At 41.5% G+C, this 15,696-nt stretch overlaps 1 protein-coding gene across 5 annotated transcripts in view; it reads left to right on the top strand.

Moving 5' to 3' along the window:
• Positions 1–15,696, top strand: part of trmt11 (tRNA methyltransferase 11) — a 116,852-nt gene that overhangs the window by 89,577 nt on the left and 11,579 nt on the right. For 2 of the 5 annotated variants that reach the window (XM_043683880.2, XM_087980549.1), the window contains exon 13: positions 11,461–11,966. The exons of 1 other annotated variant lie outside the window; for it this stretch is intronic. In XM_043683880.2, coding sequence (XP_043539815.1) covers positions 11,461–11,577 — 117 coding nt within the window. In that variant the 3' untranslated portion in view covers positions 11,578–11,966. Of the gene's footprint in view, positions 1–2,612; positions 2,820–11,460; positions 11,967–15,696 lie in introns of those variants that run through there. 2 more of the 5 variants (XR_015753477.1, XR_006310362.2) reach the window with 2 other exon arrangements.

Genomic DNA, 15,696 nt, shown 5'->3' with positions numbered 1-15,696 from the left:
CACTTCAACTCCCCCTCCCACTCCACCAAGGACATGCAGGTCCTTGGACTCCTCCATCACCAGACCATAGCAACACGACGGCTGGAGGAAGAGCGCCTCATCTTCCACCTAGGAACCCTCCAACCACAAGGGATAAACTCAGATTTCTACAGTTTCCTCATTTCCCCTCTCCCCACCTTGTCTCAGTCCCAACCCTCGAACTCAGCACCACCTTCCTAACCTGCAATCTTCTTCTTGACCTCTCCGGCCTATCACCCTCACCTTAACCTCCTTCCACCTATCGCATTTCCAACGCCCCTCCCCCAAATCCCTCCTCCCCACCTTTTATCTTAGCCTGCTGGACACACCTTCCTCATTCCTGAAGAAGGGTTCATGCCCAAAAAGTCGATTCTCCTGCTCCTTGGATGCTGCCTGACCTGCTGCGCTTTTCCAGCAACATATTTTCAGCTCTGATCTCCAGCATCTGCAGTCCTCACTTTCTCCTAGAACTAGCAAGACCATTAAACTTTAAATAGTGTGGCATTGAAACATAAAACAAATGGTACAGCTTAGCTACTACAAATTAAACCAATAAATTAGGACTTGGGCGATAAAGTTGTGGTGAGACAGAACTAAGGGCTTCATTATTTATTTGCTTGAAGAATGCAATCTCCATAGAATAATCCACTCGACAGTGTACTTAGGACAAATGTTAAAGGATATGTAAAAAACATTTGATTGCTAGTTGGGAAGAAAGGTTTTAGAAGGATGTGCTTTATTGAGCAACATAGTCTTTTTCTCATGGGTGGGTATTCTGCAATTTTTTTTAAGCTTTTTGTGAATGCAAGTCACTTCTGTCAATATATGATCTGATTAACACCAAAAGGATGTGCTTTCCCACAAATGTTTGTTCCATTTTGTATGTATGAAAGATTTTGTTTGCTTAATTACATCAACAATTAAAAACTAGATGACAACAGTAATGACCTCTATGGTTCCCCAATTAAATATTGGAACATCAGAAGTCATTGTTTTTGGTGCCCAAGCTCCATTTCTTGATTCCTGAGTTTATCCGTCTGTCTGTCTACAATTAGAGATCATTTCAATCTATTTGGAACCTTGGTGCTACATTTGATCCTGAGGTGAATTTCTGACCTCATATTTGTACCATCACTTAGATTGCATGTCTGGACATCACTGACTTCGTCATTATTTCAACCTTTCTGCTGCTGACACCCTCATTTACATTGCTTAGAGCATCACCTAAACTTTGATTTATATTTTCTATTTTGTTTATGGAGAAGATAGAGACATGGTTTTACTTTTATTCTGTAGATTTATTCTTCTTGGTTTGCTACCAAGGAGTCTGGTGACTTGTTTATTTACATGCATTTTCATGAAGGTTTACAACCCTGGGACTTCGCAATTCACTGCACTAAAAAAGTGGAAAAACTGTGTTGTTGCCTAATGAAAGGGATCCGGGGATATAGATAGAAAAATGTAGATGAGTGTTAGTCAGTCAGTGTGAAGGTGCAAAATTGTCCCTTTCCCCTCTGAGAAATCCTGCAAGGTCGGTGGAAACTGAGTTGTGGCAACTTATGTTTGCTGTGATGTTAAAGTAATTGTGAGTTTAGTTTGCAGTTTGTTTTAGATGTCTTAGGGAGAGATAACAGCTGAACAAAAGCATCCGGTGACTGTGCAGAAATTCACTGGAAGGAAAGCAGTTACAGCTGTGTTAGCCCGAGGTTTTGGTGTTTGCAAAGATTTGCTAGGATAGAACGAATAGTGTGAGCTTGAATCCTCTTCTGGTATTTGGATTGAAATCTTTTTAATCATTATGTCAAATGTAAAGGAGTTTATATTTAATAAATGTTTTATTATTTGTAATAAATGTACATTGGCAGACTTGTGAATGTTTTCAATTATTGACTTTGATAGTTTAAAATAAAAGCAAAGTTTGTGTCTATTAAACCAGGTATTACTCTGGGAACTGGCATTTCTAATGTTAACATGAGCTGAGATCATAAATAAAAGTCTTGTTATCTTGAGCTTGACTTGAGTTGGCTGGTCTCCCATAATGGACCTTCTGTAACCTTGAGGTTATCTAAAACTGATGTTTGTGTCGTAATCCACAACAAATCCCATTCCCCTATCACTCCTGTGTTCATTGGTGTACACTGGCTCCCAGTAAAGCAATATCTTGATTTACTGTCATCCTTGATTTCAAATCCCTCCATCATTTCACCTTTTTCTGTCTCTATGAGCTCCTACAGTCACACAGCCCTCAGTCACACTTGTCAAATTGCAGCTTCTTGGGCATCTCCACTTTAAATTGCTCCCTTATTGATGATTGAGCCTTCAGTTGGTGAGGCTGTAATCTTTCAAATTCCCTCTCTATGCCTTTCTATCACTCTCACTCATTTTCTTTCCTTAAGATTTTCCTTAAAGTTTATCTCTTTGATAGAATTTCTGGTCATTTCATGTTTTTATGGCTTGTTGTTATTACTACTCTGTATGCTCACATAAACCTCCTTGAGATATTTAACTACATTAAAATGTCAAATGAGTCTGATTAAAGGTGACCATGAAACTATCATCAATTGCAGTAAACACCAATCTCTAATGTCATGCAGGAAAGGAAGTCTTCTGTACCTTACCTGGGACTGACCGACATGTGACTCCAGGCAACAGCAATGTGATTGATTCTTAATTCTTAATCCAGTTATAGTTGTTGGAAGTCAGTCACCTCAGGCCCAAGTCATCACACAGCATTCTCAGGATTGAGACCTGGATCCATCCACCTTCAGCTCTTTCTTCAATGATCTTCCCTTCATCATAAGGTCAGAAGTGGGAATGTTCATTGATTGCACAATGTAAAGCACCATTTGTGACAACTCAGATACTGAAGCTATTCCCTGTGTTCATATGTAGGAAGGCCTGAATGATGTCCAGGCTTAGACTAATAATTGGCAAGCAATGTTCATGCCATACAAATGCAATGAGAATCTCAAACGATATACAATCTAATCATCTCTCCTTGAAAATCAAAGGCTTAATATTGCTGAATTCCTCACTGTCAGCATCCCAGGGTTTACCATTGACTGGAAAATGAACTGGACCACCCAACTTAATTCTATGGCTACAAAAGTAGGTCCAAGGCTCGGAGTTGGGCTGTGAGTAACTCACCTCCTGTCTCCCCAAATTCACAAGGCACAAATGAGGATGGCATACTCTCTGCTTGCCTGGAAAGGTACAGCTCCAACAACACTCAAGCCCAACACCATTTAGGACAAAGCATTCTGCTTGATTGGCACCCTGTCCACAGTTATTCCCTTCACCACCGATATACAGTGGTAGCATTTTGTACTATTTGCAAGATGCACAGCAACAAAACACTGCAGCTCTTTCAACAGCACCTTCCAAACCTGCAACCTGTACAACTTGAAGGGCAGAGGCAGCACCACCATTTGTAAATTTCCCTTGCAAGCCACATGCCATCCTGACTTGGAATATATTGTTATTCTTTTACTCTAACTGTTTCAAAGTCCTGGAACTCTCTAACGATATTGTGAGTACATCTACACACTAAGATCTGCAATGCTTCATAAAGTCAGCATGTTAAGGGTAAGGATGGGCAGTGAATGCTGCTGTAGCCAATAATGCCCATATTTGCAGACAAACAGGAAAAAAACAAGCTTACAGAAGGAAGCCCACTGCCATCTAAATAATTCAACCCCAGTTTTGCCAATGACGTGTTCTGGAAATAGATTAAAATAAATTTGGATAGGTAACACCATTAAACTGTCTTCATGAAGGTCATTGATCCGAAACATTTACTCTGTTTTCCTCCTCAGATGTTGCCTGACTTGCTGAGCATTTCCAACATTTTATGTTGTTTTCTTCTAGAGTTCTTTGATTTTATGATTGTGCTAATAGTTCTATAATTTCTCCTCTGTACAGCTGTACATGCTTCTGACAGGTTATATAGACTTCTTTGTGCTTGTTTGTGGATCATAATGAGATCCTGTTCCAGGAGCCTGGGTTACTTTGAATTCCTGTTCATTTTGCTGGTTGGAAGAGAAGTGAGGGTCAGGAATCCTAACTTCCCACTAATTCCACTACAAAATGTAATCCATCACTTGACCGACATATTTTGAGAAGCTGAAAAAGTTCTGGAATAAAAGTGGCTATCACTGGAGTGTAATTAGAATATATTTTTTCTGAGATAGAATGACGTGTATTTTAGAGCATTGTAGAGAAACATTTGTACCAAACACTGACATTGGATGCAAAAGTGAAAACAGGTTTAATTTTCCAGTAATACTTTTTAATAGAATAGCATGTGCTTTTCAAGAATAATGTCTTGGAATTTACATTGTGGGAAAATTATTTTTTCTTGTTTTTTTAAACTTTGTTTTGAAAAAAAAAGTTCTATTATATATTGAATCACCCTGTGTAATAATGGAGTGAATTTCACGCAAATCAAAGAAATCTTGCCAAACGGACCAAGAGTGAGTTCCAAGTCTGCAGGGTTGCAATGAGGAATTTAACTGGCAGTTACCAATATGAGACCACCACTAGGACTGCCTTCCAGTTAAAGATGGTGGCCTATCCCAGAGCTTCTGAGGCCAAGAATTTGGCTGACTCAGTAGAGCCAGTGGTACAGATCTGTTGCTGACTCTGCAGCAAAGTGATGCCTCCCTGTTAAGGAACCCTCAAGTGGTAAGATGTTTTTGAATGGGCCAGATCCAAGGCAGGCAGACCTGGCATTTAGGGGAGTGAAGTGTCCAGTGGCAACATGGAGCTGCAGAGGCCTTGGGGCAGCCTGAAAGAAATCCATCCACCCTTCACCACCCACCAAAACACACACACAAATACATATACCCTGGAAAACAGCCTTAATATGCATGATGGTCTCCTATGTAGCAAGGAGACCCTCCTGATGCCAGTAAAATGTTGGTGACAGGTGTACAGTAGCCATTCATTGACTAAGTTGAACATGCTCTTCAGTTAGTGGGCAGCCATTTTCTGCTTCTGGGAATATCCCATAACAGTAGGAAGATGCTGACCTTCTTTCTTGGCCCCTTCTGAAGCTGTTTTATGAACCCTTCTATTTTACATAGAATCCCTACAGTGTGGAAGCAGGCCATTCGGTCCAACAAGTCCACACCAACCCTCTGAAGAGTTTCTCACCCATACCCATTCCCCCACCCTATTACTGTACATTTCCTTGATTAATGCACCTAGCCTATCCACCTCTGAACACTATGGGCAATTTAGCACAGCCAGTTCACCTAACTTGCATATTTTGGACTGTGGGAAGAAACTGGTGCAGCCAGAGGAAACTCTCGAAGTGACAGGGAGAATGTGCAAACCCCACACAGACAGTCGCCCGAGGCTGGAATCAAACACGGGTCCCTGGCACTGTGGGGCAATAGTGCTAACCACTATGCTGTCCTTAAAGTAAACATCACAAACTTGAAGGTGCCCACATCTTTGGCAAGCAACTGCTTGGGGTATATCACCTGTGACTGTGGTCACAGTGGAATTTGAACCCACGACTTGATAGAGACTGGAACTTAATTCTATTACCTTAGACCACTTGGCCACACTACCACAGTTTTGCAGTTCATCTTTCAGCAGGCTGGTGAAGTTCACTCCATGCCTCAAATAATTTGCCAAAATAAATGTGTGTCCACCTTTGAAGGATAGATTCCAATTTTGGCATGTAGTCAGTAACAAAATTGCAATTATCTTTTAATTTATTCTGAGGTAAAACTAGAGAGGTTAATTCTCCATATTATTAGTTACTACTTTGCTTGCATAACTCTTCAAGTGCACGTCATTATTTAAGTGTTGGCTTGAATAAAACAATTTATTTTGGATGTATTTTCAAATTATGTTTCTCTGCTATGATTTTCATGGTTTCGTGACAGTGGTTTTATGTCAGAACTAGTTGTCCTTCTCAATGTTTATAACTGTATGATTTTGCACAAGTGGTTTCTATAGCTACTGTACAGCAGCAGATGTCGAGCAGTGAAAAGCTGTGATAAGAAAGACAGGCTTTTTAAACAAAAACCAGACACGGGCAATTACCCTGAAGCTGAACTGAGGCCCATTTGAGTAAACGTAGGATATGAATCTTTAAAAAGTGTAAGCAAATGCAACACCACCTGATACTTTCTTTTTCCTGTTTATAATATGGAAATAGCATAGTTAATAACAGATTAGATATTGCAATTGCCAGCGCAACTTTTTAGGTCAGCAGTTTTTTGTCCCAAAGCCAATTGTCAAGAGTTGGTTTGAATTTCCAGAAGCTAAGGTGAGAAGCGCACAGGAGCAATTTACTTTGTTTGTGCTTTCAGCTGCTATTTGCTTCTAAAACATTACAGATTGCAGCATTTCGTTTTCCACATAGCTAGTATTTAAAGGCCATAAATGACTTGTGGTGAACACGGCAATAAGGGACCCCAACTAATGATTATGTTATCGTTTGAAGAGGGACTGTATGTTTTAATGTAATAATAGTAGCACAAGCCACTGCAGGTCAGAAAGATGCTGTTTAACCCTCTCACATCTGAGAAGGATAAATCAAATTTATAGGTTACACATGTATCCAAATAAATGCATTTCTGATCCAAGCATAAAATTCCGTTATACCAAACTGCTTGGCATTCGTGTCTAATTGCGTAGTAACTCTTGATCCAAATGGAACATTTAAATAAATGCTGATTGAAGCACAAAATATGTCGAGTTATCTGGTTTCAATGATTCGCATGATAAGACAGCGAGTCCTTTGGTAAAGGCCATGTGAAATATCTTGCTGACTCGAGAAAAGCATTTCTTTCGGGGTGTGACTGTTTTTGTTTCAATTCAGTTGCTGGATATAAAATTAAATAGGTTGCGATACAAGGACTTGAAAATTGGCTGCATTTAATTGCAGTTTCCTGATCCCAACATAACCTTTCTTGGGAAATTAGTTTTTCTGTTTAGTTGGAATAAATATTCTACAAATTAAACAGGAAACAAATACACTTACTGGCTCTTTCTTAACTGCTGTATTAGGGATACAATAACATTAAGTTACATTCAGTCTAATTTTGAATCAGATATCTTTAGAAAATAAATCATTCCATTGATATCTCCTGAACTTATGGTCATCTTAGATGTGAAGGCAAGGCCATTAGTCTCAGAAATGGGAATAGTGAAAAAAAGAAGCTAGTATTGCTTCCAACAAAATGGCAGGTTTAAAGTCTGGGTGTGTTGAGTCAGCTAATCCCAGTTGGGTTAGTACTGCACTATTATGTAAGTAGAGCAAGCTGAGGTAGAAGGAACAGCCAAATGTGATTCCTACTCATTGTTCATTTGCTGTTCCTCTTACTTTCCCAATCCACCAACTCATTCCATCTCTGCTTCTAAGTCAAAGTTGGTACCCATGAAATTTTACCTTCTGTAGAAGCAGAGAAAATAAAGCAAAGAATATAAGAAAAGCAATTAATTAAAGTAAAACCATCAAATAAAAGGAAAGAGTGAAATATATCTGGCATCAAAGAAAATTACATATTTGCATTATATTAACAGAGAAAAAGGAACAGTCCCAAACATAGCTCACAGTGGATTAATACTGGACCAAGACACTCCACCTTTAGGAGCTTCTTCCAGTTTGCTGAAGGAGAAGATGTTCTTGCCTTCTATAGTTGAACTAATCAGTTAATAATACTAGTTAACATACTCACCAATAAACCAATGACCCATCTGTACTAAGTATGTATTAAATATCTTGCATCTGAATACATTTCCTGAATCTGTAATGCAATTGGCTATTGTCAAGTTTTTGATACATATTGCACATCATGATTCTTTCACTAAAAATAATATGTGCACATTTATAATACATTATATTTTTGCTCTATTGTAATTACTTTTGCCAGTTCATTTTGTTTCCGTGTATTCATTTAATGGCTTCAACTAAATTTTTCGCCTGAAAATTGCAACAGCTAAAACATGAAAGCGAAGGTTTTTGACGAGTGCTGAACTGGTTTTAAAATGTGAAGCATAAACAATTCCCAAGAAGGTACCAGCACTGGTCTATTAGTTACTAATATGTTTTTAACATTGATTAGTTTTTGTTCAAATAACTTTGGATAATGAGGACAAATTTCAAAAGCTTCATTGACAAAAAAAAGACTTTGTGTATTAAAAACCGGCGGGATACGTGCTTGCCAACTTGTTCCAAGAAACACTGATAAGTCTGGTTTCTCACCTTTACCAGCTTTATTGAAAAGCATATTATGCTGAGGATGTCAGTGAAGTTGGATCAGAGAGAGCAAAAGGTAGCTGGGATATAGCTGGGATTTCAAACGGCCTTGGGGACTGGAAGAGGACAAGTGATGAGCTGAAACATTAGAGCGAAGGAGGTGTGCCCATCCCTTCTCATGGCTATGGCATTTTGCAAGTAGTGGGAAAGGATTTCAATGGCCCTTCCAGCCAGAGGCCAATTAGCCATTTTTTTATGGCTGTTACGTACATTTTGCCAATGTTGTGAGGGCCCTTGCCACTTGAGGAACCTGCCCACCCACCAAGGACCTGTTCTCCCGCCACCAACGCACCCCATTCACCTGGACACCCTATGCCTGCCTCTTACCTGCCCTCGACCTCTTCATTTCAAACTGTCACCGTGACATCGATCGGCTCAACCTGTCCACAGCCCTCATTCCAACTGCCCGCGCTCATAATGCGCAGGCCACTCCATCCGCTCCAACCCCAATCTCACCATCAAACCCGCAAACACGGGGGGTGCAGTAGTAGTGTGGCACACTGACCTCTACACGACTGAAGCCTGGCGCAGACACTCCTCCTACCATCCCCTTGACCACGACACCACCTCCCATCACCAAACTATCATCTCCCAGACTATCCACAGCCTCATCACCTCTGGGTATCTCTCATCCACTGCCTCCAACCTCATTGTCCATGAATCCTGCACTGCCCGATTCTACCTCTTTCCTAAGATTCACAAACCTGACTGCCCCACTGCGTCTGTCCCCTTTAGTCCAGGAACTCCCCACCAACATTTGTGACCCCACCCATGCCCTTCACCTCCTTCAAGATTTTCGTTTCCCGGCCCCCAATACCTCGTTTCACCATGGACATCCAGTCCACATCGATCCGCTGTGACGAAGGCCTCCAAGGCCTCCGTTTCTTCCTCTCATGCCATCCCAACCAGTACCCTTCCACTGACACCCTCATCCACTAGGCTGAACTGGTCCTCAGCCTCAACAACTTCTCCTTCCAATCCTCCTACTTCCTCCAAATCAAAGGGGTAGCCATGGGCACCCGCATGGGACCCAGCTATGCCTGCCTGTTTGTTGGATACGTAGAACAGTCTATCTTCTGCAGTTACACCAGCACCACTTCCCACGCCTTCTCATGCTCCCACGAGGAGATTGAACAGTTCATCAACTTTACCAACACCTTCCATCCTGACCTCAAATTCACCTGGACCGTTTCGGATACCTCCCTCCCCTTCATGGACCTCTCCCATCATCGTCTCTGGTGACCAACCATAGACATCTACAACAAGCCCACTGACTCCCACCCTACCTCCCTTATTCCCAATGTCTCTGCCTCCGCCACGTCTGTTCCCGGGATGACCAATTCCACCCCTCCTAACGCAATAAGGACAGAATCCCACTCCACCAACAGCTTGAATCGCATCATCCTCTGCCACTTCAGCCACCTCCAAACAGACCCCACCACTAAAGATATATTTCAGTCCCTAACCCTATCAGTGTTCTAGAGAGACTGTTCCCTCCGTGACTCCTCGTCAGGTCCACACCCCCCACCAGCCCACACCCCACTCCTGGCACCTTTCCCTGCCACACCACTCCCTTCATCTCTGTACATGGTCCCAAAGGATCCTTCCACATCCGTCAGAACTTTACCTGTACCTCCACCAATGTCATCTACTGCATCGATTGCACTCGATGGGGTCTCCCCTCCTTCAGGGAGACAGGACGCCTTCTTGTGGATCATTTCAGTGAACATTTCTGGGACACCCGCACCCACCATCCCCATCGTCCCATGGCTGAACACTTCAACTCCCCCTCCCAGTCTGCCAAGGAAATGCAGGTCCTTGGCCTCCTCCACTGCTAACCCGTTACCACTCAATGCCTGGAGGAAGAACTTATATTCCACCTTGGGACCCTCCAACCACATGAGATAAATGTGGATTTCAACAGCTTCCTCCTTTCCCCTCCCCCCACATTGTCCCAGTCTCAAGTTTTCGACTTGGCACTGCCCTTCAGACCTGCCCATCACTTCCCCCCCCCGATCTATCACCTTCTCCCTCACCTTCATCTACCTATCACTTTCTCAGGTACCCATCCCATGCCCCTCCCATTTATCTCTCAACCCCGGCCCACAAGCCTCATTTCTGATGAAGGGCTTATGCCCGAAACGTCGATTCTCCTCCTCCTCGTATGCTGCCTGACCTGCTCTGCTTTCCCAGAAACACACTCTGGACTCTGATCTCCAGCATCTGCAGTCCTCACATTCTCCCACTTGAGAAATCTGCCAGGTAAACTCTAGAATCTCCTGGGGAGCTTGAGGGTGGGCCCTCCTAACCCCACAAGGTACTACCCTGGAAGCAATGGCCACTCCACAGTAACAATACACTCTCCTTCACCAGCTAGGGTCTGCCAAACCAGCTCTGCAGTCCCAATCTGACTTGCCTTGGTCTGAGACTGGTGTCAATGTTACTTCTCTGGGGGACAACAGTTCCAGTTGGAATGGCCATGGAATGGTTGCACTTGGCTTTACTGTCCATGGACAAGGCTGGGGCTGCCGAGACAAAATCCCAACCGGTGATCGGGAGGTACTGTCTTCAGAGGGGAAGTGGTTTTCACACTTATTTAATATTCAATTTTCAAAAAATAATTTTAAACTACCTCAATTTATGCCATCTTTTTTGTTGACAGTTAGGAAACTTTGACATTAACGTGAGAAACTGGAATTCTGATTTCACTTGAGATAGAGATGAAGAATGCTAGGGAAACACTTGAAATTATATTCTCCCTTTAGCTTAAAGTTTAAAAGTAGTCAAACCATAAAACATCTTTAGAAAGTAGCAAATGTCAATGGAGAGGAATATATTAAAAATGAGGTGACAGCAGAGAGAGGAAATGAAGAGAATAACAGGGAGACATCAGATAGTTTCAAAAAGGAGGTAGTGTTCGGATGAGAGGCTATTTGAAGCGGTAATGGACAGTTCACAAAGAAGAAGATGCAAGAAAATGACAGGAACAGTATATTAAAATACTTATTTCTATTTCATAACTAACCACAGGCAATATCAATTCAAAACCATCTTATTTTGGATGAAAATGTGACTCTGAAAATTAATTATTTGGAATTCTATTGTGGTTAAGTTAGTAGTCAAACAGTGTTATTTATACTAACGTCCTTTCCTTTATCCGTTAGGATAAGGATCGATATGCCCATCTTATTGATGCAAAGTATAGTCCATATGTGGGCCACAATTCATTCCGTGACAAGTACTTCAGTGGAGTAATGAAGAAGGTTTCTAAAGAAAATTGAAATATTCAGAACTCAACAGTTCAAATCTACTTTGAACCATGGAATGTCTTTAAACGACTATTTTATTTGGCTGTTTTACGGAACTTAAGTCATTACATTTGAGAGTCAAAAATGATGAGTATGAACTGTGTTATATATTAAAAGGCCAAAAAAACATGTATAAGCTGTTAAACCAACAAATGCCCTTTTGTATGAATTAATACATTTGTAAATAATTTATTTGTTATGAGAGAAAAACACAAAGGAATTCAGTTTGTAAAGCAAATCACACATTGAGATGTAACCAAAAGTCAATATGGTAGGTTTATACTAATTAATGGTAAATTTGCAACTGATAATTATGAAATATTTCTCAAATAAATAATAAAAAATAAATATACTTGCAAGTAGTACTTAGAATATTTAAGAAATAGTAGTGTGATTTGTGTTGTTTTTCATTCTATAGAATAATGAAATGGGATAATCATATGATACATAAGATGGGCTGAATGGCATAGCAACAGGAGTAGGCTGTGAAGCCTGTTGTACATGTGCCCATCTTTCGATGTAGCTGCTCTGTATCCATCTTTCCCCTAAATTGATTTATACCCATACTTAACCAATAGCTTTCACTCTCAAGTTTAACAGTGACAATTGATTGAGCATTAGTTGCCATTTCTGGGAATTCCAAACTACTTGTGTGTTGAAGATTTTCCTAATTTCACTCCTGCATTTCCATGTATTTGTTGCCCTTGACATTTACATAGGATGCTATTCAGGGTACTTGAACAAAGACTCTCCTGCAGCCTAATGAGCAACATGCCTCACTGCTGTGCAGATGCATAAAAGATGCAGCGAGTTGCTCCTGATGTTAGGATGGGTCTTGCCAGACTTCTCACATGATTCAGGAACAAATCTTGCCACACCCTCCATCATACAGGCCTGTTTGAGATTCTGCCCAAAGTGTCTACCTCCCATTCAGTTTCCTTGCATGTAATTTGTTCATGGCACTCCTTAGAGGTATTAGCTGGATCAAATTGCATGTTAAGTTTTTTGAACACCGCCCACCAATCATCTATGATTTACACATTTAGGGCCTTGCTCAATTTACTGAGGACAGTCTTTGCCCTATCCCACTGAATCAGCCTGACCTATCTCTGTAACGTTAGTAGCTGTTTTGTGTTTTTCCCTTTCAAAAACTACATTGAACTCTATCATATTTTGGTCACTATTAGATAGGTATCAACAGACCATTTGGCTGGTAACTAAATCTGGCTCAATACCCATCACTAAAATCTAATATTGTCTCCTTGTTACTTCTGAGGTCTAATATGTTATGACCCCTTGTTTTCTGGTCCTTTTCCATCTGTAATTAATTATATTTAATGGTAATAAGTATTTTGTTATGAGTGCCCAAGCCATTTGTTTTTGTGGCCCAGACAATTATATACTATTTAGCAGCAGGATCGAATTTAAAATTTAAGGTCACATGTATAGATCATTTCCTGATCCCAGCGAATCAAAATGAATATAATACTTTGGAATTGATTATAAAAGTAAGTTTGTAATCCATCTGGAAAGTAGTGAGCTAGGAAATGGCAACTTCTGAATTTCTCTGGAGAAGAGCAAACCCAAATATCTATTTTGGCTTTGAATCATTTCAAATGAAAAATTATGAATTAAACTCCAAACCAGAGTTTAAGGGTAAGCCCTGGGTTGCTGTTTGATGGCTCAGAAATCATTAGTACTTGTCAGATGGATTATCTTAAATATGGCAGGAAGTAATGAGTGAATAACCCCAGGGTTCAGCTTTGGAATCATCACTGTATCAAATTTGCTATTTCTGAATCCAAAGTGGCAACTTTACCAATGATACCAAGCTTGGATGGGTAGTGAAATGGAATTGGTTTGTATTCACTTCACTACAGAGGATTGGTGATGCTGTGCAAATATTGAAAATTTAATTGGATGGTTAACAGAGCTACTTCCTATGATGGGAGCATCAAGAACAAAGGTTAGTAATTGTTTTGTGATAAGCCCAAGATACCACAATGTGGAATAACGTGCTCCGAGAGCTGCAATCTGATTTCTACGGCCATTTGCTTCATTGGGGTATTCTTCCATATCCAACATTCAAGCCAAAGCAAATTAAACTGACTACTGTACACTTTCTCAACAACATAAGAGATGGTTAGAAAGTAGAGCTCGTATCAGAAAACAACATGACCTTCACAGAAAAATGTCCATACTTCTAAATTGTGTTGTATCCTGGGTAGCATTTAGCAATGCGTTTACTCATTCTAGTTTTTAAAGTATTGGCAACATTCAGGACTTTACATTCTTTATCACTTCATATTCTAATAGCTGTACAATAAAGGGCCTTTCATAAGGTATCCACTGGAAGAAAAGCAGACACAGATGCAGTTACTGATGTTAGCCAAGCCAGTTCCTATGCAAAATTGATTTTGGAGACTACCAGCAGTTAGAATGCCAGGAAGTCTATATCACAGAGAACTCAGAATAAACAGAATCGTGTTAACAGTGAATTCACATTGACAAAACGCACATTTAGCAGAACAATCTGTGTATGCTAAAGGAAGGGTGAGAGGAGGGCGGTGGAGTAGATGATAGATGGAGTTGGAGCCCAGAGAGAAAGATAAACAGTTGGGCAGACAGACAAAGTAATGGGTAAAGATTAGCCTGGGAGAGTCAATAGCTGCTAAAGCGGACCATTAGTGGCTGACAATGGGTTGGTTATGGTAACAGCCGGTATGATGACAAGACCTGGTGTGGAGGTGAGGACATTGGACAAGGTACTCAAGCCCTAAAATTGTTGAACTCAATATTGAGTCCAGAGGGCTGCAGGGTGCCCAAGCAGAAAATGAGATGCTCTTCTTCCAGCTTGTGCTGAGCCTCACTGGAGCACTGCAACAAGCCCAAGACAGATGTTGGCCAGGGAATATGGTGGTATGTTGAAATGGCAGACAACTGGAAGCTCAGGATGATTTTTGCAAACAGAACATAAGTATTCTGCAAAGCGGTTGCTCAGTCTGCGCTTTGTCTTCCCGTTGTAGAGGAGGCCATATTGTGAGCAGCGAATATATTAGACTGGATTGAGTGAAGTGCAGGTAAATCACTACTTTGCCTGGAAGGTGAATCTAGATCCTTGGACAGTGGGGAGGGAGGAAGTAAATAGGCAAGTGTTTGTGATGGCATAGGATATGCTGTGAGGCTGTGTGTGTGGAGGTTGTGGGGGAGGAAGTTGGGAGTGAAAGAGGAGTGGACCAGGATGTCCCAGAGGGAACAGTCCCTGCAGATGGTTGACAAAGGAGGGGAGCGGAATATGTGTCTGGTGGTGGCATCCTGCTAGAAGTGGTGCAAATGCTAGCTAATGATCCTTCAGGTGTGGATGCTGGTTGGGTGGTAAGTGAGAATGAAGGGGACCCATCACTTTTGTGGGAAGGGTCAGAGGGGCTGAGGGCCAAATGTGGAGATGGGTCGGATATGGCTGAGGGCCCAGTCAAATATAGTGGTGGGGGAATCTTTGATTGAGGAAGAAGGTAAGAATTTTGGAGACCACCTCCCCCCCCCCCCCCCCCCCGTCAAAGTTGGCATCATTGGAACAGATGTGACATAGTTGGAGGAAAGGTGTGAATGGGTTAGACTCTTTATAGGAAACAGTGTGTGAGGATGTATAGTCAAGGTAAATGTGCGAGTTGATCAGTTTGTAGTAGGTATTGGTAGTCAGTCTATACCCAGAAGGGAAAGTAGGAGTCAGAGATGGAACAGGTGAAGATGAGAGGATGGTGGAAATTGGAAGTCAAATAGATCACCTTTACGAATTTTTGAGTTAAGGAAACAAGAGTTGAGGGTGGGAGCCAGAATGGGACTGGAACAAGGAATGTTCCATGTATCCCTCCAAGGAGACAGGCATAACTGGGGCCCATGTGGGTACCCGTGGCCACACCTTTGATCGGAAGTAAGTGGGAGGAGTTAAAAAAGAAGTTCAGAGTGAGAATGATCCCAGCGAGACAGAGGAGGATGGTGGATGGGGATGGTACAGGCTTTTTTTCCAGGAAGAAGCAGAGAGCCGTGAGACCATCCTGATGATGAGATAGACATGGAAAAGTATTGCACATC

Source organism: Chiloscyllium plagiosum, unplaced genomic scaffold (assembly GCF_037043375.1).
Source record: "Chiloscyllium plagiosum isolate Xiang-an unplaced genomic scaffold, Cpla_swu_hap1 HiC_scaffold_3, whole genome shotgun sequence".
Lineage (NCBI taxonomy): Eukaryota > Metazoa > Chordata > Chondrichthyes > Orectolobiformes > Hemiscylliidae > Chiloscyllium > Chiloscyllium plagiosum.
The sequence above is the reverse complement of the archived record's forward strand: the minus strand, read 5'-3'. Positions and strand labels throughout refer to the sequence as shown.